Below are 14783 nucleotides of genomic sequence, written 5' to 3'. Positions count from 1 at the left end.
GCCTCCAGGCCCCCAAACCTTGTCCTTGTTTTGGACCCAAACGCTGGTCAGCAGGGGGGGCTCCCAAAGACTTGGGTCTCAGGACACAGAGCCTCCACAAAGCAAGGAGCCCCTGCCACCAGCTCCCCAGAGGTCAAAGCCGTGAAGAGGCCCCAGGACGGTGCAGTGCGGCGAGCAGGCAGGCAGTGTGTGTCAGTGTCCTCTTGGGGGGACTTTGACAGGGACGGGCCACGGGCTCACAGCCAGGACGGCCTTCGGTGTGGTCAGTCCCTGTTGAATCACCAGGGCCAAAGGCAGGCTGGGTGCCCATCCACGCTGGCTGGAGCGCGGGAGGATGGAGCGAGGTCAGCTCCTCTTGAGCCCGGGCCGGTACCCACGGCCCTCCGTGTGGTACTCAGCGTGTGTCCAGGAGCAGATGGGGTGCAGGGACAGAGCCAGCTCCCTCCGGTGGGGGTCCTCTGACCCTCCACCCTCCCGCCCCGCCCCTGTGGGCATAACGGGCTGAGAAGAAAAGGTTCACTACTTCTTTCTTCTTTCTGTCTCAAGTCCCAACTCCCCTGCTGGGTTCCTGGGCCACCTCCCCAGGAAACTGCCTAGACGTGAACCTTTGTCTGGAGATCTGCTTCTAGGACGGGACTCCAGCCGACGGCCTGGGTGGGGGCACGGGCCTGGCTCCCGTCTGACACGCCTGGAGAGGTGGGCGGGGTCCCCGAGGCTGGAGGAGGGAGGTGCTGGCAGGTGGTGAGAGGGTGGGCCACACAAACACGCTACGAGGAAGCTGAGGAGAGAGGCCAGACAGCGTGCTCCCAGAAACTGCCCTCCAGTGGCCGCCTGGCATCAAAGGAGCCCTGACTGGTATCACGGCCTCCCAGAGCAGGCCGAGGTCATGGGCCATGCCTCGCGCTGAGGCTGAGGGATGTGCTCCGAAGGCCATGCCAAGGCCAGCGGCCGGTCTGTCTCTGGACTCCTAAGTGGCTGGCCTCGATGGCCACTCCCATCAGCCTTTCTGGAAGGAGGGGGCTGCTCCTCCAGTTCCAGCAGTCTGACTAGGCTCTAGGGTGGTGGGCACCACAGGGGAGGGGAGGGGAGGTCGCCAGCTCCTGGGCATATTTCCAGGCGGTAAGCTGGGAGGGGGTCTGGAGGGCCGAAGGGCTAGACGCCATCCTGTTTTTTTTTTTTTAATAGAAGTTTTTTTTAAATGAGATAGATGGCATAGATGAGAGAGTGAAAGGGGCCATCCTGTTCAAAGGTCCCTCAGACTCAGCTCTGCGCTCCTGTGTTGAGGAAGTGCAGTCACATGGTCCCATGGGTCTGACGCCACCATCCTCTTGTGCACCTGGGGACAGGCTGGCCATTCCATGTGTGGCAGGCCCCGTTCTGACAGCTCGTGTTCTCTGAGGCCTAGTGGGACCCTGTGCTTGTCCCTGGGGGTTTACCAGCAAGCGCCGAGCCCCCACTCCCAGGAGCCCATCTTCAGCAGGGAGGCATCTGAGGATGGCTGGTCTCTGGGAGTCCCGGTCTGGTCTGTACAGGCCCTCACTCTTGGTGGGCAATGCCAAACAGCTGCCCTTAGGCTTTTGAGGGACATTTGAGGACTCCTACCCACAAGCCCAGGACCCGGAGATGCTCAACAGCCCAGACCTCTCCCCAGTTGTTCTGCAGTCCTCCTCCTCCTTTGGTTCCACTCTTCTTGGCAGAAAACAAGCTTGTACTTGACCTTCAGGGGACCTGTTGGAGCCCCTGAATCAAAGCAGAACCAGCCATGCATTAGCTGATTCTTTAGAGGCCAGAGCCCTGTGCTCTGGTTGTAACAAGCTGTAGCTCTTTCTGTGCAGCCGTCAGAGTAGGCCCGGTGCCCCCTACTACCTCCCCCGACCCCCACCGCATTCCACACACCTGTGCCCTTGGCTGCTCCTGAGCAGAGGCGACTAAAGGACTCACCTGGGATTTGGGAAACTAGCGGAGAAAAGCATGCAATGCTGACTCTGGGCCAGCAGAGGGCAGCAGTCAGCATGACTGGGCATCTAGGCCTGCAGGAAAGGCCTAGCTCACACTCAGAGGAGATGGGGACCCCTGGGCAGGCTGGGGGGCATCACAGGAGGGCGCTGACGAAGCTGGGGCATCTGGGGCCAGGCTGAGATGTCTTTTTTGTCCCGCCTTGGGCCCCTTCTAATAGCAGGACGGAGCCCACTGTGTGTCTCCAAGATCCAGGATCTCCCACCTCTGCATCCCACTCCAAAAGCTGAGGACGAGAGGGGCCCAGGGTGAGGTGGGAGAGACGGGGTGTGCAGCAGGACGCAGGTAAGGGAAGTGTCCCTCTCGCCCAAGCACAGCCGCAGGCAGAGGCAGACAAACGGGTTCAACAACGGTGAAACTGTAAGAGGTGCGGAGAGAGCCTGGAGTGTGACAGCGCACTGGCTGCCCCAGGTGGGGATGGAGGCCTTCTCACGTCCACCACAGCGTCCAGGTGGCCTGGGCCACCCTCCAAGGGACTTTACTTCCCTTCGGCTTTTTCTTTTTTTTTTCTTTCTTTTTTTTTTTTTTTTTTGTCTTTTCTAGAGCCATACCTCGCAGCATATGGAGAGCCAAAGCCACAACAACGGGGGATCCGAGCCGCATCTGCAGTCTACACCACAGCTCATGGCAACGCCGGATCCTTAACCCACTGAGCAAGGCCAGGGATCGAACCCACAACCTCATGGTTCCTAGTCAGATTCATTAACCACTGAGCCACGATGGGAACTCCCTCCTTCAGCTTTTTCAAAGCCATCTTGGCCTTCGGTTCTCAAATGCAGAGCAAAGAGAAGCAGCAGCAGCAACACCCCCTTCCCTCCCCTAGTGGCCCTCGGCGGCCTTGCTTCTGCCTCCCCATCTCTGTGTCACTTCAGCCATCGCAGGACCCCGCCCCCTTTCAAGGCAGGAGCCAGCCCGTCTGGGTGTTCTCACGCCCTCCGAGGAGGCTGCAGGCCTGTCACCTGGGCCTCCCCAAGCCCAGCACAGGGAGGGGCCTGTAGGTCCGGTGGGGCCGCAGGTGGCAGTCCTCGGGATGGAGCCAAGGCTTGCTGCCAGCACACAGGAGTAAGCGGCTCCTGGACTTGCCCGTGTCTGTGCCCCAACTCCCCTCATCTCTGGCCCTCCGAGGCCTTCTGGGCACTCGTGCAGTGACCATCGGCTGCTTGCTGGCCATGACTCGCCCCTGGTGGGTGCCGAGCCAGCCTCAGAGGAAGTGTTCTCCACTTGTGGCCTTGAGCTGTCCACTCATGAGGTCATTTTCAGAACCTCAGGCAGAGCTGTGTGTCCACTTTGAACTCTGTGACGGAGGCCATGCTTCAGGAACTCTTTGCCGGCCGCTGCACTGGCTGCACTGGTGCCAACTGCATCACCTGCTCATACCCCACCTGCGTGGAGGCAGTACTAGGCCAAATCTCACCCCGGGTGGTGCACGCCAACCACCGTGCCCCCTTCCCCCTTTCTTAAGCCCCGAGCCAAGAACGCAGGGGCTCCAGGGCACTAATCCCGGTGGCGCTTCTGCGGCTGCAGCACGTGCTGCTGGGGGAGTGAAGCCAGCCACGGGCAGGGCCTGTGAGGGCCATGGTGCAGGGGTGGGTGAGGGTGGGAAGTCTCCCCGGCTGTCCCACGCCACCAGGTGGACGGCGGGGGGCGACCCCAGCGAGGGACCTGCATGAACCTGAATGAGACTGCTCCAGGGAGGTGGTCCCTGGCCTGTCCCCTGGGGGGCCTGCAGAGTAGTGAGGTGGGCAGCCCCCGTCACTCTGCTTCCCTGCTGCTTTTTCACGAAAGAATGTAGGTGACACCGTGAGGACAAACGGAATCCGCAGACAGGAGAGGGCAGGTCTGGACAAAAGCCGGGATCTCATCCTAACACCAGCGGCCCGGGGAAGGCCACGAGGTGGGGAGGGGAGCTGACGGAGGCCTGATACGGGATGGACATGGGACAGCTGAACAGGGAAGCTCCCGTGCGATGCAGCGGGTTAAGGATCTAGTGTTGCTACAGCTATGGTGCAGGCCACAACTGTGGCGCATGTTCGATCCCTGGCCTGGGAATTTCCACAGGCTGTGGTCGTGGCCAGGAAAAAAAAAAAAAAAAAGGCAGGTGGCCAGCAGAGCTGGGAGCACCAGGGGTTTCTTTAGGTAGAAGTGGCTCCTGGGATCCTAGAGGAGGACTGGGGGCGGCCACCCTCCCGGGCTCCTCCCAAGGCGGGAAGCCTCTGCTTGAAGAAATGCTCCCGGTCGAGCACTCACGTCCCCCAGCGGTGGCCAGAGTCTTTGCTGGGCAGCTCGGGGTGTCTTCGTGGTCACCTGCTAATCCAGTGACTTCCACCCCCGAGGACTCTGTCTCTGTATCCCGACCCCAGAGCAGCAGACGCTGAGCCCCTCGCAGGACCCGAGAGACTTGGGTGAAGAAAGGAAGGCCTAGGCCGCCCGCTTGGGCGCAGGGGCTCCAGCCCAGGCGCTTTCCTGGGAGGCGCTGGGCCAGGCAGGGAGAGCCTGTCATCCGATTTGGCTTCTCGGTTCTCTCTGGGGCAGGGACTCTCGCACACGGAGGTCAACACTGGCCCCCGTCCACGTGGAGGTCCTTGATGGTGGAGGCGACGGCTTCCGTGTGGCCCCCAGGGCTGGCTCGGCACAGGCACAAGCCGTCCCTGCAAATGCCTGCCAAACGAAGACGGCTCTGCACGTGTTGTGGCGAGGCTGCATTGGGGTGTCCGGGAGGCCTCTGTGCTGAGAAAGGCTTCGCTGTCTCGGGTCCCTCTGTGTCACCTGTGAGTCTGAGCATCTTGTCTCCAGGGTTTGCTTCCAGGGTGAACCCCCGGGGCTCAGTATTTGTTCACAAGGAGCTCATGTGAGGTGTTTCTAGGTGCACCCTGTCTGCCGCTGTCCATTGGAAAGAGCCTGGCCGGCGGTGGCCGGTTCCCTGCGAGCCCTCTGGCTCCCGCACTCGCCCTCCTCTTTCCCGAGCGCACACAGGTCACGGCCTGGGGAAGCCGAGGCAGCAGCAGTAGAAGGAAGTGTGGTTTGGCTCCCAGTTCCAAGACCCATGGGCCTGGCCTTTCCCATCCGTGAACCCTGGGGGCCTCAACGGCAGACACCCTGCACCCGGGATGGAGGAGGATGGAGAAGTCGGACGGCTTTGGCGCAGACTCAGGCAGGGCAGCACTCCAAGCAGGCAGGAAGGGCCCTGGCCGGGCCCAGACGAGGGTCCGGTGCAGCCCAGGGGGCGGCCTAGGGGGGGCTCTCTCCCCAGAGAGCTTGGTGACGCTGTCCACACGGGAGGGGAGGTGATCCGAGGACCCAGGGGAACGCCGTGGGAGCCAGACTGGATTAGGGGAGTCAGGGCGCAGTCAGACCGGGCACCCGTGGGTAGGCCGCCGGGGTGGTGCCGCGCCTAGGCAGCGCAGGGTGTGCTGGCCACTTGCCCAGCCCCCGGCAACCGGTCCTGGGAAGGAGCCAGCAGGCGCGGCTGCATGAGCCCAAAGCCCCAGAGCTCAGCGGGCAGTGGGCCCACGGAAGGTGGGTGGGAGGGGGAGGCCCGGTCTCTGGGGGGGCCACCTCCACGGGCGCCCACCTCAGGTCGGCCTGGGGCGGCGGCCACTCCTGGACCTGACCCTCGGCTATCAGGAAATCTCCCAGAAGCGCCAGGCTCAGCACTTTCTCCTCGGAGCTGCATTACAACCACATAATCGAAGCCATCTGATTGGAGGGCAGCCAAGCAGGTAGATTACAAGCGATTAGAAACACGGGCGCTCCTGCAACCGGAGCCTGGCTGAGGGCCCCCCCGCTCCTCACTGCCCCGGCCCCTGCCTGCCCCCACGACACTGGGCGAGCCCAGGCCCCCGGCCTCACCATCTCTCTCACTGCCCATCAGCAGGTCACCAATGGCCAAGGACACGCTCCACCTCCCCCACGAGGTGAGAGCTGGCCTGAAACTGCCGCTCAGGAGGCGGCGGGCGTGGGGGGCAGCTGGAGGCGGTGGGCCTGGCTGGCCCTGCGCGGCCCTACCTCCAGAGCCATCCTCGGCGTTGGACGGTGCAGCGCTCGGAGCTGGGCGCTCCTTCTGGGGGGCTGGACCCCGCTCTCCACACCCAGGCCCCTGCCCCCCGCTCCCGGCCCTCCTGCTGAAGTTCTGAGCTGGGGGGCCCTTACCGGCACTGTCTGGGCCCCTGCAGTGGGCTGCGTGCTGCTCTCGCTGCTCGGCGGCTCCGGGTGGGTCTGTGCTGGTGTGTACAGGGTCATGCCGTGCTCCGGGGGGACAGGGGTCTGGCCCGAGTAGTCCGGCGTGGGGTGCGGCGGGGGCGGGGCGTACTCAGCAGGGATGCCGTTCTGCGGTGGGGGAGGGTACTGGGCGGGGGGGTAGGGCTGGGCCATCGCGTCAGGCGGAGCCGTGGCGTCCTGATTGGCCTGTGGAGGGAGAAAAAGGTGGGTGAGACCCCTGGCGCGGCCCGTACACTGCCCCCATTCCAGAAGGCCCCGTGGTCTCAACGCTGTCCTTTGAGCAGCATTTTCCAGGCCCCCTAGGATGGGGGAGCTCCCAGCATGGGCACCAGCTCGGAGCTGGAGGGGGTGCCTGTTGGGCTGTGGGGGGCATTCTGGGGAGCCCAAGTCTGGGGTGAGACACTCCTGATTTTGAGGCCACTTGTGTGACCATGTCAGGCCTGAGTACACGAAAGGGTTTTTTTTTTTTAATCCACCTAATATCTTATTTTGAGATAACTGTAGACTCACATAATCGTGAGAAGCATCTTGGCATGATCCCGTGTTCCCTCTAGCCGGTGTCCCCCAGTGGTGACATCTCATGAAACCTTCCCCACCAGGAGGCTGACACAGCTCCAGGCAAGGTGAGAGCGTCCCAGCAGCACCAGGACACTCCTTGGCCTTTACAGCCACACGCACCACCCTCTGGCCCTAGGACGGCTTTGAAGCCTCGGTTTTCTAATCCATAAAGCAGGCATGAGGGCACACGACTCCCCATGGGCTACAGGAAAGATGGCATGGAGCCTGGTACTACTTGCCCCCATGGGGCCACTGGGTAAGAGGCTGTCGGTGTGGCGGGGAGGGTTCTGGCCTCTGGAGAACTCCCCAGAAGATGTCCAAAGACCCCTCCTAGCCTCTTGAAGGCCTGCGCCCCAGGAGGGAAAGAGAGTGCTCCCTTGACCCCAGCCCCCCCGGGGGTTCTCGGAAGCCCAGAACCAGGGCGGTGGTTCTCCTAGTGGGTGCCAGGACTCGCAGCACTGACACCACCTGGGAGCTGGGCAGCAATGCAGAGTCTCGGCCCCAGCCCAGACCTCCTGAAATCTGGGAGCCTGTGAGCACCACCGTCACTGGGCATAAAGGGCCGTCCTGGCGGAAAGTGCTCAGCTCTGGAGAATGGAGTGGGGGGGGGTCCCCGGCTCTTCCCGCTCACTGGCCCTCACTGTGAACAAACACTGGGGGCAGCCTTGCAGCAGCTGCTGTGAGCAGGCGGGGTTCCCTCTGGCCTTCCGAGGGTGTCCCTGGAAAGGACAGGGGACATTTCTTGTTGGATTAGCCCCCCCAGTGTGGAAGGACCCCTGCACAAATGCGGACAGGCTGACACTCGTGTCTGCCTTGCCGATGCCCTGCCAAAGGAGGGATGTTGTGGGGGTTCCCATGCGCCCCCGTCAAGCCTGGCACGTCCTGAGCTCTGCGTTCGTGTCCGTCTCCCCGAGGAGCTCTCTCCGAGGAGCGTGTCCGCTTGCTCTCTGCTCTGAGTGGACACTCAGTCATTACTTATTCGCCCCCAAATGTTTAATAGGTGGCTCCGATGGGGAGCAAGATGGGCAGCCCCTGCCCGTGTGGGGCCGGCTGAACAGTGGGACAGAAGATGCAACATCCCAGGTGTTGAACCAGTGGTTAGGACGGGAGGCGGTCTGAGACCACTGGCCCCGTGAGGGCAACGGAGCTTGAGCGAGAGACCTGGCGTTCGGCCTCCTGCCTGGGCCCAGACCCACCCTGCCCCCCTCCCCTGGGGGCAGCCTTCCCCAGCTCCATGCCACTGCCCTCAGCCCTGATGAGCAGTCCTCCTCCTCCTCCTCCGCGGGGAAGCCACCAGTGCCCCCCTCTGGCTCTCTGCAGAAACTGGGGCCGTGTTCCCCCCAACAAGAGGGCGAAATGCAAGAGCCCGCCCAGTTGCTCCCAAGTAGCCCAGACGCCCCATTACCCAGTTGGCCAAGGTGCTGGCGACATTCGGGGAGGAGGGGGCCCGTGAGGCAGAGGCTGGCAGAGGAGGAGGGGCACCCAGGCTCCAGGATGGCGAGGCCTGGGAGGGAGGCGGCGAGGGCAAGGAGCCGAGGGAGGAGCGTGCAAAGCGAGGGTGAGGGAGAGGGCGCTGTCAGCAGCCTCCGGAGATCAATTAACTGATAAATATTTGATTAGAACCTTCACTAACTTGCATCTTCCCGGCGCCCCCTCTTCCCCCTCCTCCAAGGCCCCAGAAAGGGGGGCTCCTCTCCCATCGGCTCCAGTCCCTCCCCTACCCCCCACCCTTGCCGCTTCGCTGGCGAGTGGCCCCAGCGGCCTTTATCCTGAGTAGCTGTCCCCATGCGCAGTGGCATCTCGGGGGAACTCGGTGGGTCCCGGGCAAGTGTTGACAGCCCTACCCCGTGTCTCCTCTACGCCCATGCAGGGTAGCTGTGGTCCCGTGACAGCTTTCACCCCGGCTGCACACCCGCCCCAGGCCTGGGCCCCCCTGAGGGCAACCGAACGTCACAACCGTGCTTTTTCAGGAGGTTCTGATGTGCCCTTGGGGCTGAGTGTCCCCAGACCAGAGCCTGGGGGAGAGCAGTGGCTATCAAGCCCGGCCCGAGAGCCGTCTAAGTGCCCAGCACACAGAGAGCGGCCGAGAGGGTCCCACTCCTTCCCTGGTTGGGGCCACAGACAATGAGGGGCTGGGCTTGGCGGCTGGAGCTGAGGGGGTCCCCCTGCCAGGCCATGGCGCTCATCTCGGATGGCCTATGGCTTCAGGTGGTTTCATGGCAGCTTGGGAACAAGTCTAGCTCCCCAGGGGATTGGGAATTCCAGAAAATGCGGCCCCTTACTCCTCCCCGCTCCCCACAGCCCTGCACTCGCCCAGCTCTCTGCTGCCCTGGATGGCAGAGGGTGGACAGGGGGTAAAAAGGTCGTGAGTGAAAGCTAAGTGGGTGAGGAGGTGGACAGGTGGGTCAAGGCTTAAAGCCCACGGTCAGCTCATTTACCCCCGTCCCTCTGCAAATCCATGCCTCTTTCCTGCCATCACCTGTGCCTGCAAACTTGTACAGTCAGCTCTGCTTACTCCACTCCACGGCCCACAGGCTGGAGAAAAGCACAAAAATCACCCTGATTTCCTAAGGTCAGTGCCCATTCCTGGCACCGCCACTCACTCTCAACGACCATTTCACTCCTCCCCTCCAAACATGTCCAATATTCTCCCTCTCGGTGAAGACCGGGTTTCTTTCCCGTAGAAAACGGAGGAGGATGCCCACCGGCTCAGCTCCCCTCCAGTTCTACCCTTGGCCTGAGCCCCCGCTCCCGTCTTTGCCCAATCACGTCAGCACACCCTGGCATCCAGTCCCCTCGCCAGCACGTGCTCACAGCTCCAGCAATTCACTGACTTCCTCCCAAGATAGGAAATGAAAACTCTCCTTGACCACGGCTCACTGCTTCCCTAGAGAGCAACGTTTCTGGAATGAGGTGCCCAGACCCGCAGCCCCCACCTCCTCTACCCGCCTCTTTCATGATCCCACCCCAAGCCCACTCTCCGCCAGCGACCCCTGAAACCACTGTGGGTGCGCTTCCCACCTCTGCCAAGGTGACAGTGGTCCTGGCCCTCAGGAGAGCCCTGAGTCGCCGGACCCCGCATCCGCCTCTGCCTGGCTCCCTTCTCTTGGTTCTGACACCCCCTCTCTGTGCTGACCCGGAGGAGCTTCTGGCCCAGCAGGAACTGACCGCTCCAAGCCGCCAGTAATGGTGGCTGGAAGGCAGGAAGTTCCAGAGAGCTCAAGGTGGGTTTACCTGGCAAGGGGGAACAGAGGGCCACAGATACACAGGGTGGAGTGATTCAGGATGCGGGAAGACGTCTTGGGGGGCATGTGGGGCTGGTCACGGCCATGAGGGCGGCGCTCGGGCTCTGCCCACTGGCTTCCCACTGGGGGAGGAGTCTGGGGTATTTTCCCTCCTGGCTCTTTCCGCGGAGGCCAACTCTGGGCTGGCTCTGTCCTGGACCTAAGCGGGTCCTGGACTCCCTCTCGAGGGCTGCTTTGTCCTCTGGCTCTTAGGCCAGGGGTGGTTCTGTCCCCACCAGCATCGGGGCCTGCACTGTTCCTGGCGGTCCGCCTCTCCCATCCTCCAGACCTCTCTGCAAACAGTTTGCATGAACTCACACTATCCCGGAGCCAGCGAGCCACCTGCTCCCTGCTGGATCCTGATGACGTGGTGACGGGGATGGGAGGCTCACTGTCCATGAAGTGGGTGGGAGCAGGGGAGGGCTCTGACCAGGGAGGGCCTGGCCAGCCTCTCAGGGAGGCCCTGCACCTAATGGCCTCGTCTTTGCTCCTGAACCCTGGGCGGGCTTGCCTTTGGTGCCAGATCCTGAGCACAGGCCCAATGCTTCCATTTCTGGGTGACTCCGGGCACAGCCTGACCTCTTATTAGTCTGTGGAAAGGGGACAGGGATTTGCCTGCCCGGTGGCAGGGGCGGGGTGGGAGGACCCCCATCTTCCGGATCTAGAGCTAAGCCCCCCAAGTGTCTCTGCCCACGTCACAGGCCCAATGGGAAGTCCAGCACTCAGGCCTCGGCCACTGAGCTCCTGCCTTTTGGGGCACGGGTCCCCTGTGTGGGAGGCGTCGGGCAGGGCGCTCAGAGAGCAGGTGGCGGAGGGAAAGGGAGAGCGGAAGCGGCAGCAGACAGAGCCCCTCTGGGCCCTCTGCGCAGTCCCCCGGGCTCCCTCTGCGCATAGCCCCTCCACAACAATTAGGCTAATTGCCTCTCAGACGCCTCACCCCGGGAGGGCGGGCGCCGCAGGCCAGGCTGCGGAGGGAAGGGAGGCCGGCGGCAGAGGCTGGGCACCGCGCCACATCTCCACCACCTCTGGGCAAAGCCGGCTTCAGACAGGGCGGAGGAGGGGCGCAGGGCAGAACCACGGGCCCGAGGACCACACCGTTAGGTGTGTGACCTGCCTGTCCCGCTCTGGACAAGGCTCCCCTGCCCTGAGACGGGGCGGACCCCCTCCCCCCCACCCTCCCGCCCCCAATAATTATCTTCGCTCTGGTGGGTCACGGTCCTCTGCTGAGCCTCTGCTGCCTGGTGCCGGCAACTCGCAGGGGGTGAACAGGCTGCATTTACGCAGTGCCTGTGGGAGCAGGGCCTGCCCACAGTACCCTGTGAATGTGGCCATTTACTTTTCTCCGTGGCTTGAAGGTGCAGGTGTCACACGCTGCCCTTCAGAAGGAATACGGAGGCCCGGGCTGCGCGGAGAGCGAGCGGGAAGGCCGCCCCCTGGGTCCGAGGCGCTCCTCTTCCTCACCACACCTGCTGCGTTCGCCTGCAGGACGCGGCCCCACACGATCGTGGCGAGGGCTGCGGGGGGGCCTGGGCCTCGGAGATGCTCGTGCTCCCATGCAGAACGAGGACAGGAGGGACACCAGAGCAGGGGCCAGGCCGCAGCCTTCGCGCGGTGTGTGACAAGTCACAGGACCAGGAGGACGGGAGGGGTCGCTTTCCAGAGAGCTCCCTGTCAACACCCCGGCCTGTCCTCCAGATCTTTCCTGTTCTGTGCTGATCAGTGCTGGAAGGGGAGGCGGCTGACCCGGGGGCGACCGATGGCCGACAGGACGTGTGGGTTCACGTGCCCAGCGATGGCTGGCCCGGCGGCCCTCACAGCCTTGACCTCCAGGCCTGGAGCAGGACGCTGCGGCCCTCCCCGCCCCAGAGCCCGCACTGCGAGGCCACAAATCTCTGAACGCCATCTGCACCCTGAGCAAACGCACGACCCCGTCAATCCCCAGGCCTTAGGGTGACCGCAGGTGTGACGCGCACTACCGACTCAGCGGCTCCTCCCCTCGCAGAGCAGCTCTGCCAGGAAGCTCTTCCACGGCCAGAGCGAAAATCTGCCTTCTGGAGACTTCCACCCAGCTCCAGCTCTACCTCGGGGCCTGCGCAACTGTGGACTCGTCCTCCACTTGCTGACCGCCCCGCCCCCCCCAGGGCACGAAGGATCACACACTGTCCCTGTCTTGGCTGTTCCTTGGGATGGGTGCTCCCTCTTCCAGGCAAGTAAACACAGGTCCATGGCTCTGTTGGGTCTAAGTCCAGGTCATGTTCCGCTCGTCCCCGTGACACTGCGCTTCTCCTTCCTCAGGCACTGAGGGTCCAGCTGACACCCACCTGCTCAAGGGAGGCTCCCTCTGGCCGCTGACTGCCCAGGGAGGCTGGAGATTCATGGAGCAAGAGGGCTGCGCGTGATACTGTGACAGTGGCAGTGGGGGAGGGCTGACGCTCACGGAGGGGAAAGGTGGGGGGGTACAGGGACAGGAGAGATGGGGAGTCGCTAGACTAACACGTTTGGTTGTTTTCTTGGGGGTGATATTCTTATTTTCTTAATGATCTGATCACAAGGAAATGGAGTTTTTGGGGAAAGAGAAAATTCGATTATTGGAAAGGAATACAGATGAAGCTGGGACACCTGATGACACCCCAGAGAGGGGGACAGAGACCCCTGACTCTCGTTGGGCTGGCTCATCTTCCTGCCGCCACGTGTGGGTGGGTGTGGGTGTGGTTCATCCTGGGCCAGAGGCACGGCTGTCACTCAAGGCCCCGACAGGGACGGGCTCCTGACTCTCTCCACGCGGGGCGGAGCCTGGCCCTGCTTGCAGAAACCCCTGACACGGGGGATCCCAGAGCGGGACCTGGTGACAAGGTCACGGAGTCGTCAAACCTGTAAACTGGCCCTCTCCACTCGAGAAGAGAAACTCAGAGCGGCACGTCCCGTCCCCACGTGACCCAGGGAGGTGGGAGGGAACGCAGGCCTGACTCTGGAAGCAGCGGTTGGACGCCGCCTGACGGGCATGGACTCCTGTCCAAATGGAGCAGACGAGGGGCCTCCACGGCCTCGGGCAGGTCGGCCGCAGCCCAGCGCCCTCACTCCCCCAGGGCTCTGCTGAGCGGGCGCCCCGGCTTCGGGGCATTCCTTCCAACCCGGCCACCACCCAGGCCTTGCAGAGCTCCTGGCTGGCACGTGCCCAGCGCTGGGCCTGCCTCTCCCTCGGGCTCAGAGGACAGGCTGACCTGGGACCCCTGCCACCCCCCCACAGTGGGAGGGGGCCATGTGCTGCGAAGTGTCTGGCCACGGTTCTCTGGGGGGAAGCCCTGCTCTGTGGCAGCTGCACGTCTCCAGTGCTAAATACCCCCACCCCGCTGACTTCAAGCTGCCAGCACGGAGTCGCTGACGGTGAAGCTGGGAAGGCAGGCACACCAGCTGGGCTGGATGAAGGACTCCAGCGCACCCCTGGGGGAGGCGGCGCGGCCCCAGTCGGGCTCCAGGTCGCCTCCCTCGTCTGGGCACCTGGAGGTCCGGGGAAGGCCGGTGATGCGGGTGGTGACAGGAAGGTGTTAAGGGGCTCCGGGGAGGCTGGGAGAGGGCGGATCAGGGAGGGAGGGAGGGAGACCGGGACCCCAGAGGACCGCCAGTGGGGGCTTGCTGGGAGGGAGGCCCAGAGGCTCCAGGGCCGGGGGTGGGAAGCCGCCTAAACAATTGTCCTCCTGCCCCACCCATCCGTCTGCGTCCTGGTTAATACCCTTTGTTAATCAGAGCTGTGGGACAGCCCATCGCGCCCCTACAACTTCACTCAGGATGCGCCTGGTGGCCTTGCTCTGCAGCCTCCAGCTCCCTCTCCTCCCTCCCTGTGGGGGCTCTGGTGCCCAGACTGATACCCCAGAGGGCACGGGGTGCACTGTGAGTCTGCTCCCACCCCTGAGACCCAGAGGAAATCCAGGAAGAGCCCCTAGAGGTGAGCAGGCCCCGGAGTCGCTCAGCAAGTTTATAATCCAACGCTGTGGCCTGTGTTGTGCCATTCCCGTTGGCAGTGAAGGGGGATGGGCAGCAGGCTGGGTTCACACTGTGTGCCACCTTCCCTGCAAAATCCTGCGTCTCCCCTGCTTTGTGGCTCCTTTTCCTCTGGACCACAGAGCCTCATTTTCCAGAAGGACCTCTTGCCCCTCCTGCTCGTGCAGCTGCCCAGCGGGTGATGAGCCAGATGGGTGATGGGCTGGCTCATCCTAGCAAATGGCAAGTCCTGATCATGGAGCCCTGCTCTCCAAACACACGCGCACACGTGGGGCACAGGCCTGGGTTCCCACTGAGCCCCCAGCACTGGGGCCAGGCTCCTGACACAGCCCTGGGGTGCCCTAAGCATCCACCCTCTGCACCGGCTTGGCATGGCGGTGGGGGAGCGATGCCACACTCTCGCTCGAGTCTCTGTGCCAGTGGCCTGGTTTCCGCCTCTGCACCATGACGGCTTGACCCAGAGCCGCCACGGCTCCAGAACAAGATGTGCCAAATGGGCCCAGCACCTGGGAAGGCGCGTAGCTGTGCTCTGTCAGTGCCCTGTATGCAGTCTGGGGAAAGAGCTTGGGGCACCGTGATGGTGGATACAAAACACCACATCTCCATCCTACCGTCCTCCGACTGAAATACTGGCACCCAGGAGCGCGGCTGCAAACCCACGGCCTGATGGCACCTGAGACCCCGCGCCCACGGAAACCACAGGGCCTT

The 14783-nt window shown here is 63.2% G+C and overlaps 1 protein-coding gene across 1 annotated transcript in view; it reads right to left on the bottom strand.

Moving 5' to 3' along the window:
• Window positions 1-14783, bottom strand: part of RBFOX3 (RNA binding fox-1 homolog 3) — a 429284-nt gene that overhangs the window by 15727 nt on the left and 398774 nt on the right. Inside the window, 1 exon segment of the mRNA NM_001445163.1 lies at window positions 6166-6420. Coding sequence (NP_001432092.1) covers window positions 6166-6387 — 222 coding nt within the window. The 5' untranslated portion in view covers window positions 6388-6420.

This window comes from Sus scrofa, chromosome 12 (genome assembly GCF_054392235.1).
Source record: "Sus scrofa isolate SSC_HxYL_T2T_F1_AM1 chromosome 12, Sscrofa_HxYL_maternal_Yorkshire_Landrace_v2.0, whole genome shotgun sequence".
In the NCBI taxonomy this organism is placed as follows: Eukaryota; Metazoa; Chordata; class Mammalia; order Artiodactyla; family Suidae; genus Sus; species Sus scrofa.
Note: the sequence above shows the minus strand (reverse complement) of the source record. Positions and strands in the feature narration are given on the sequence as shown.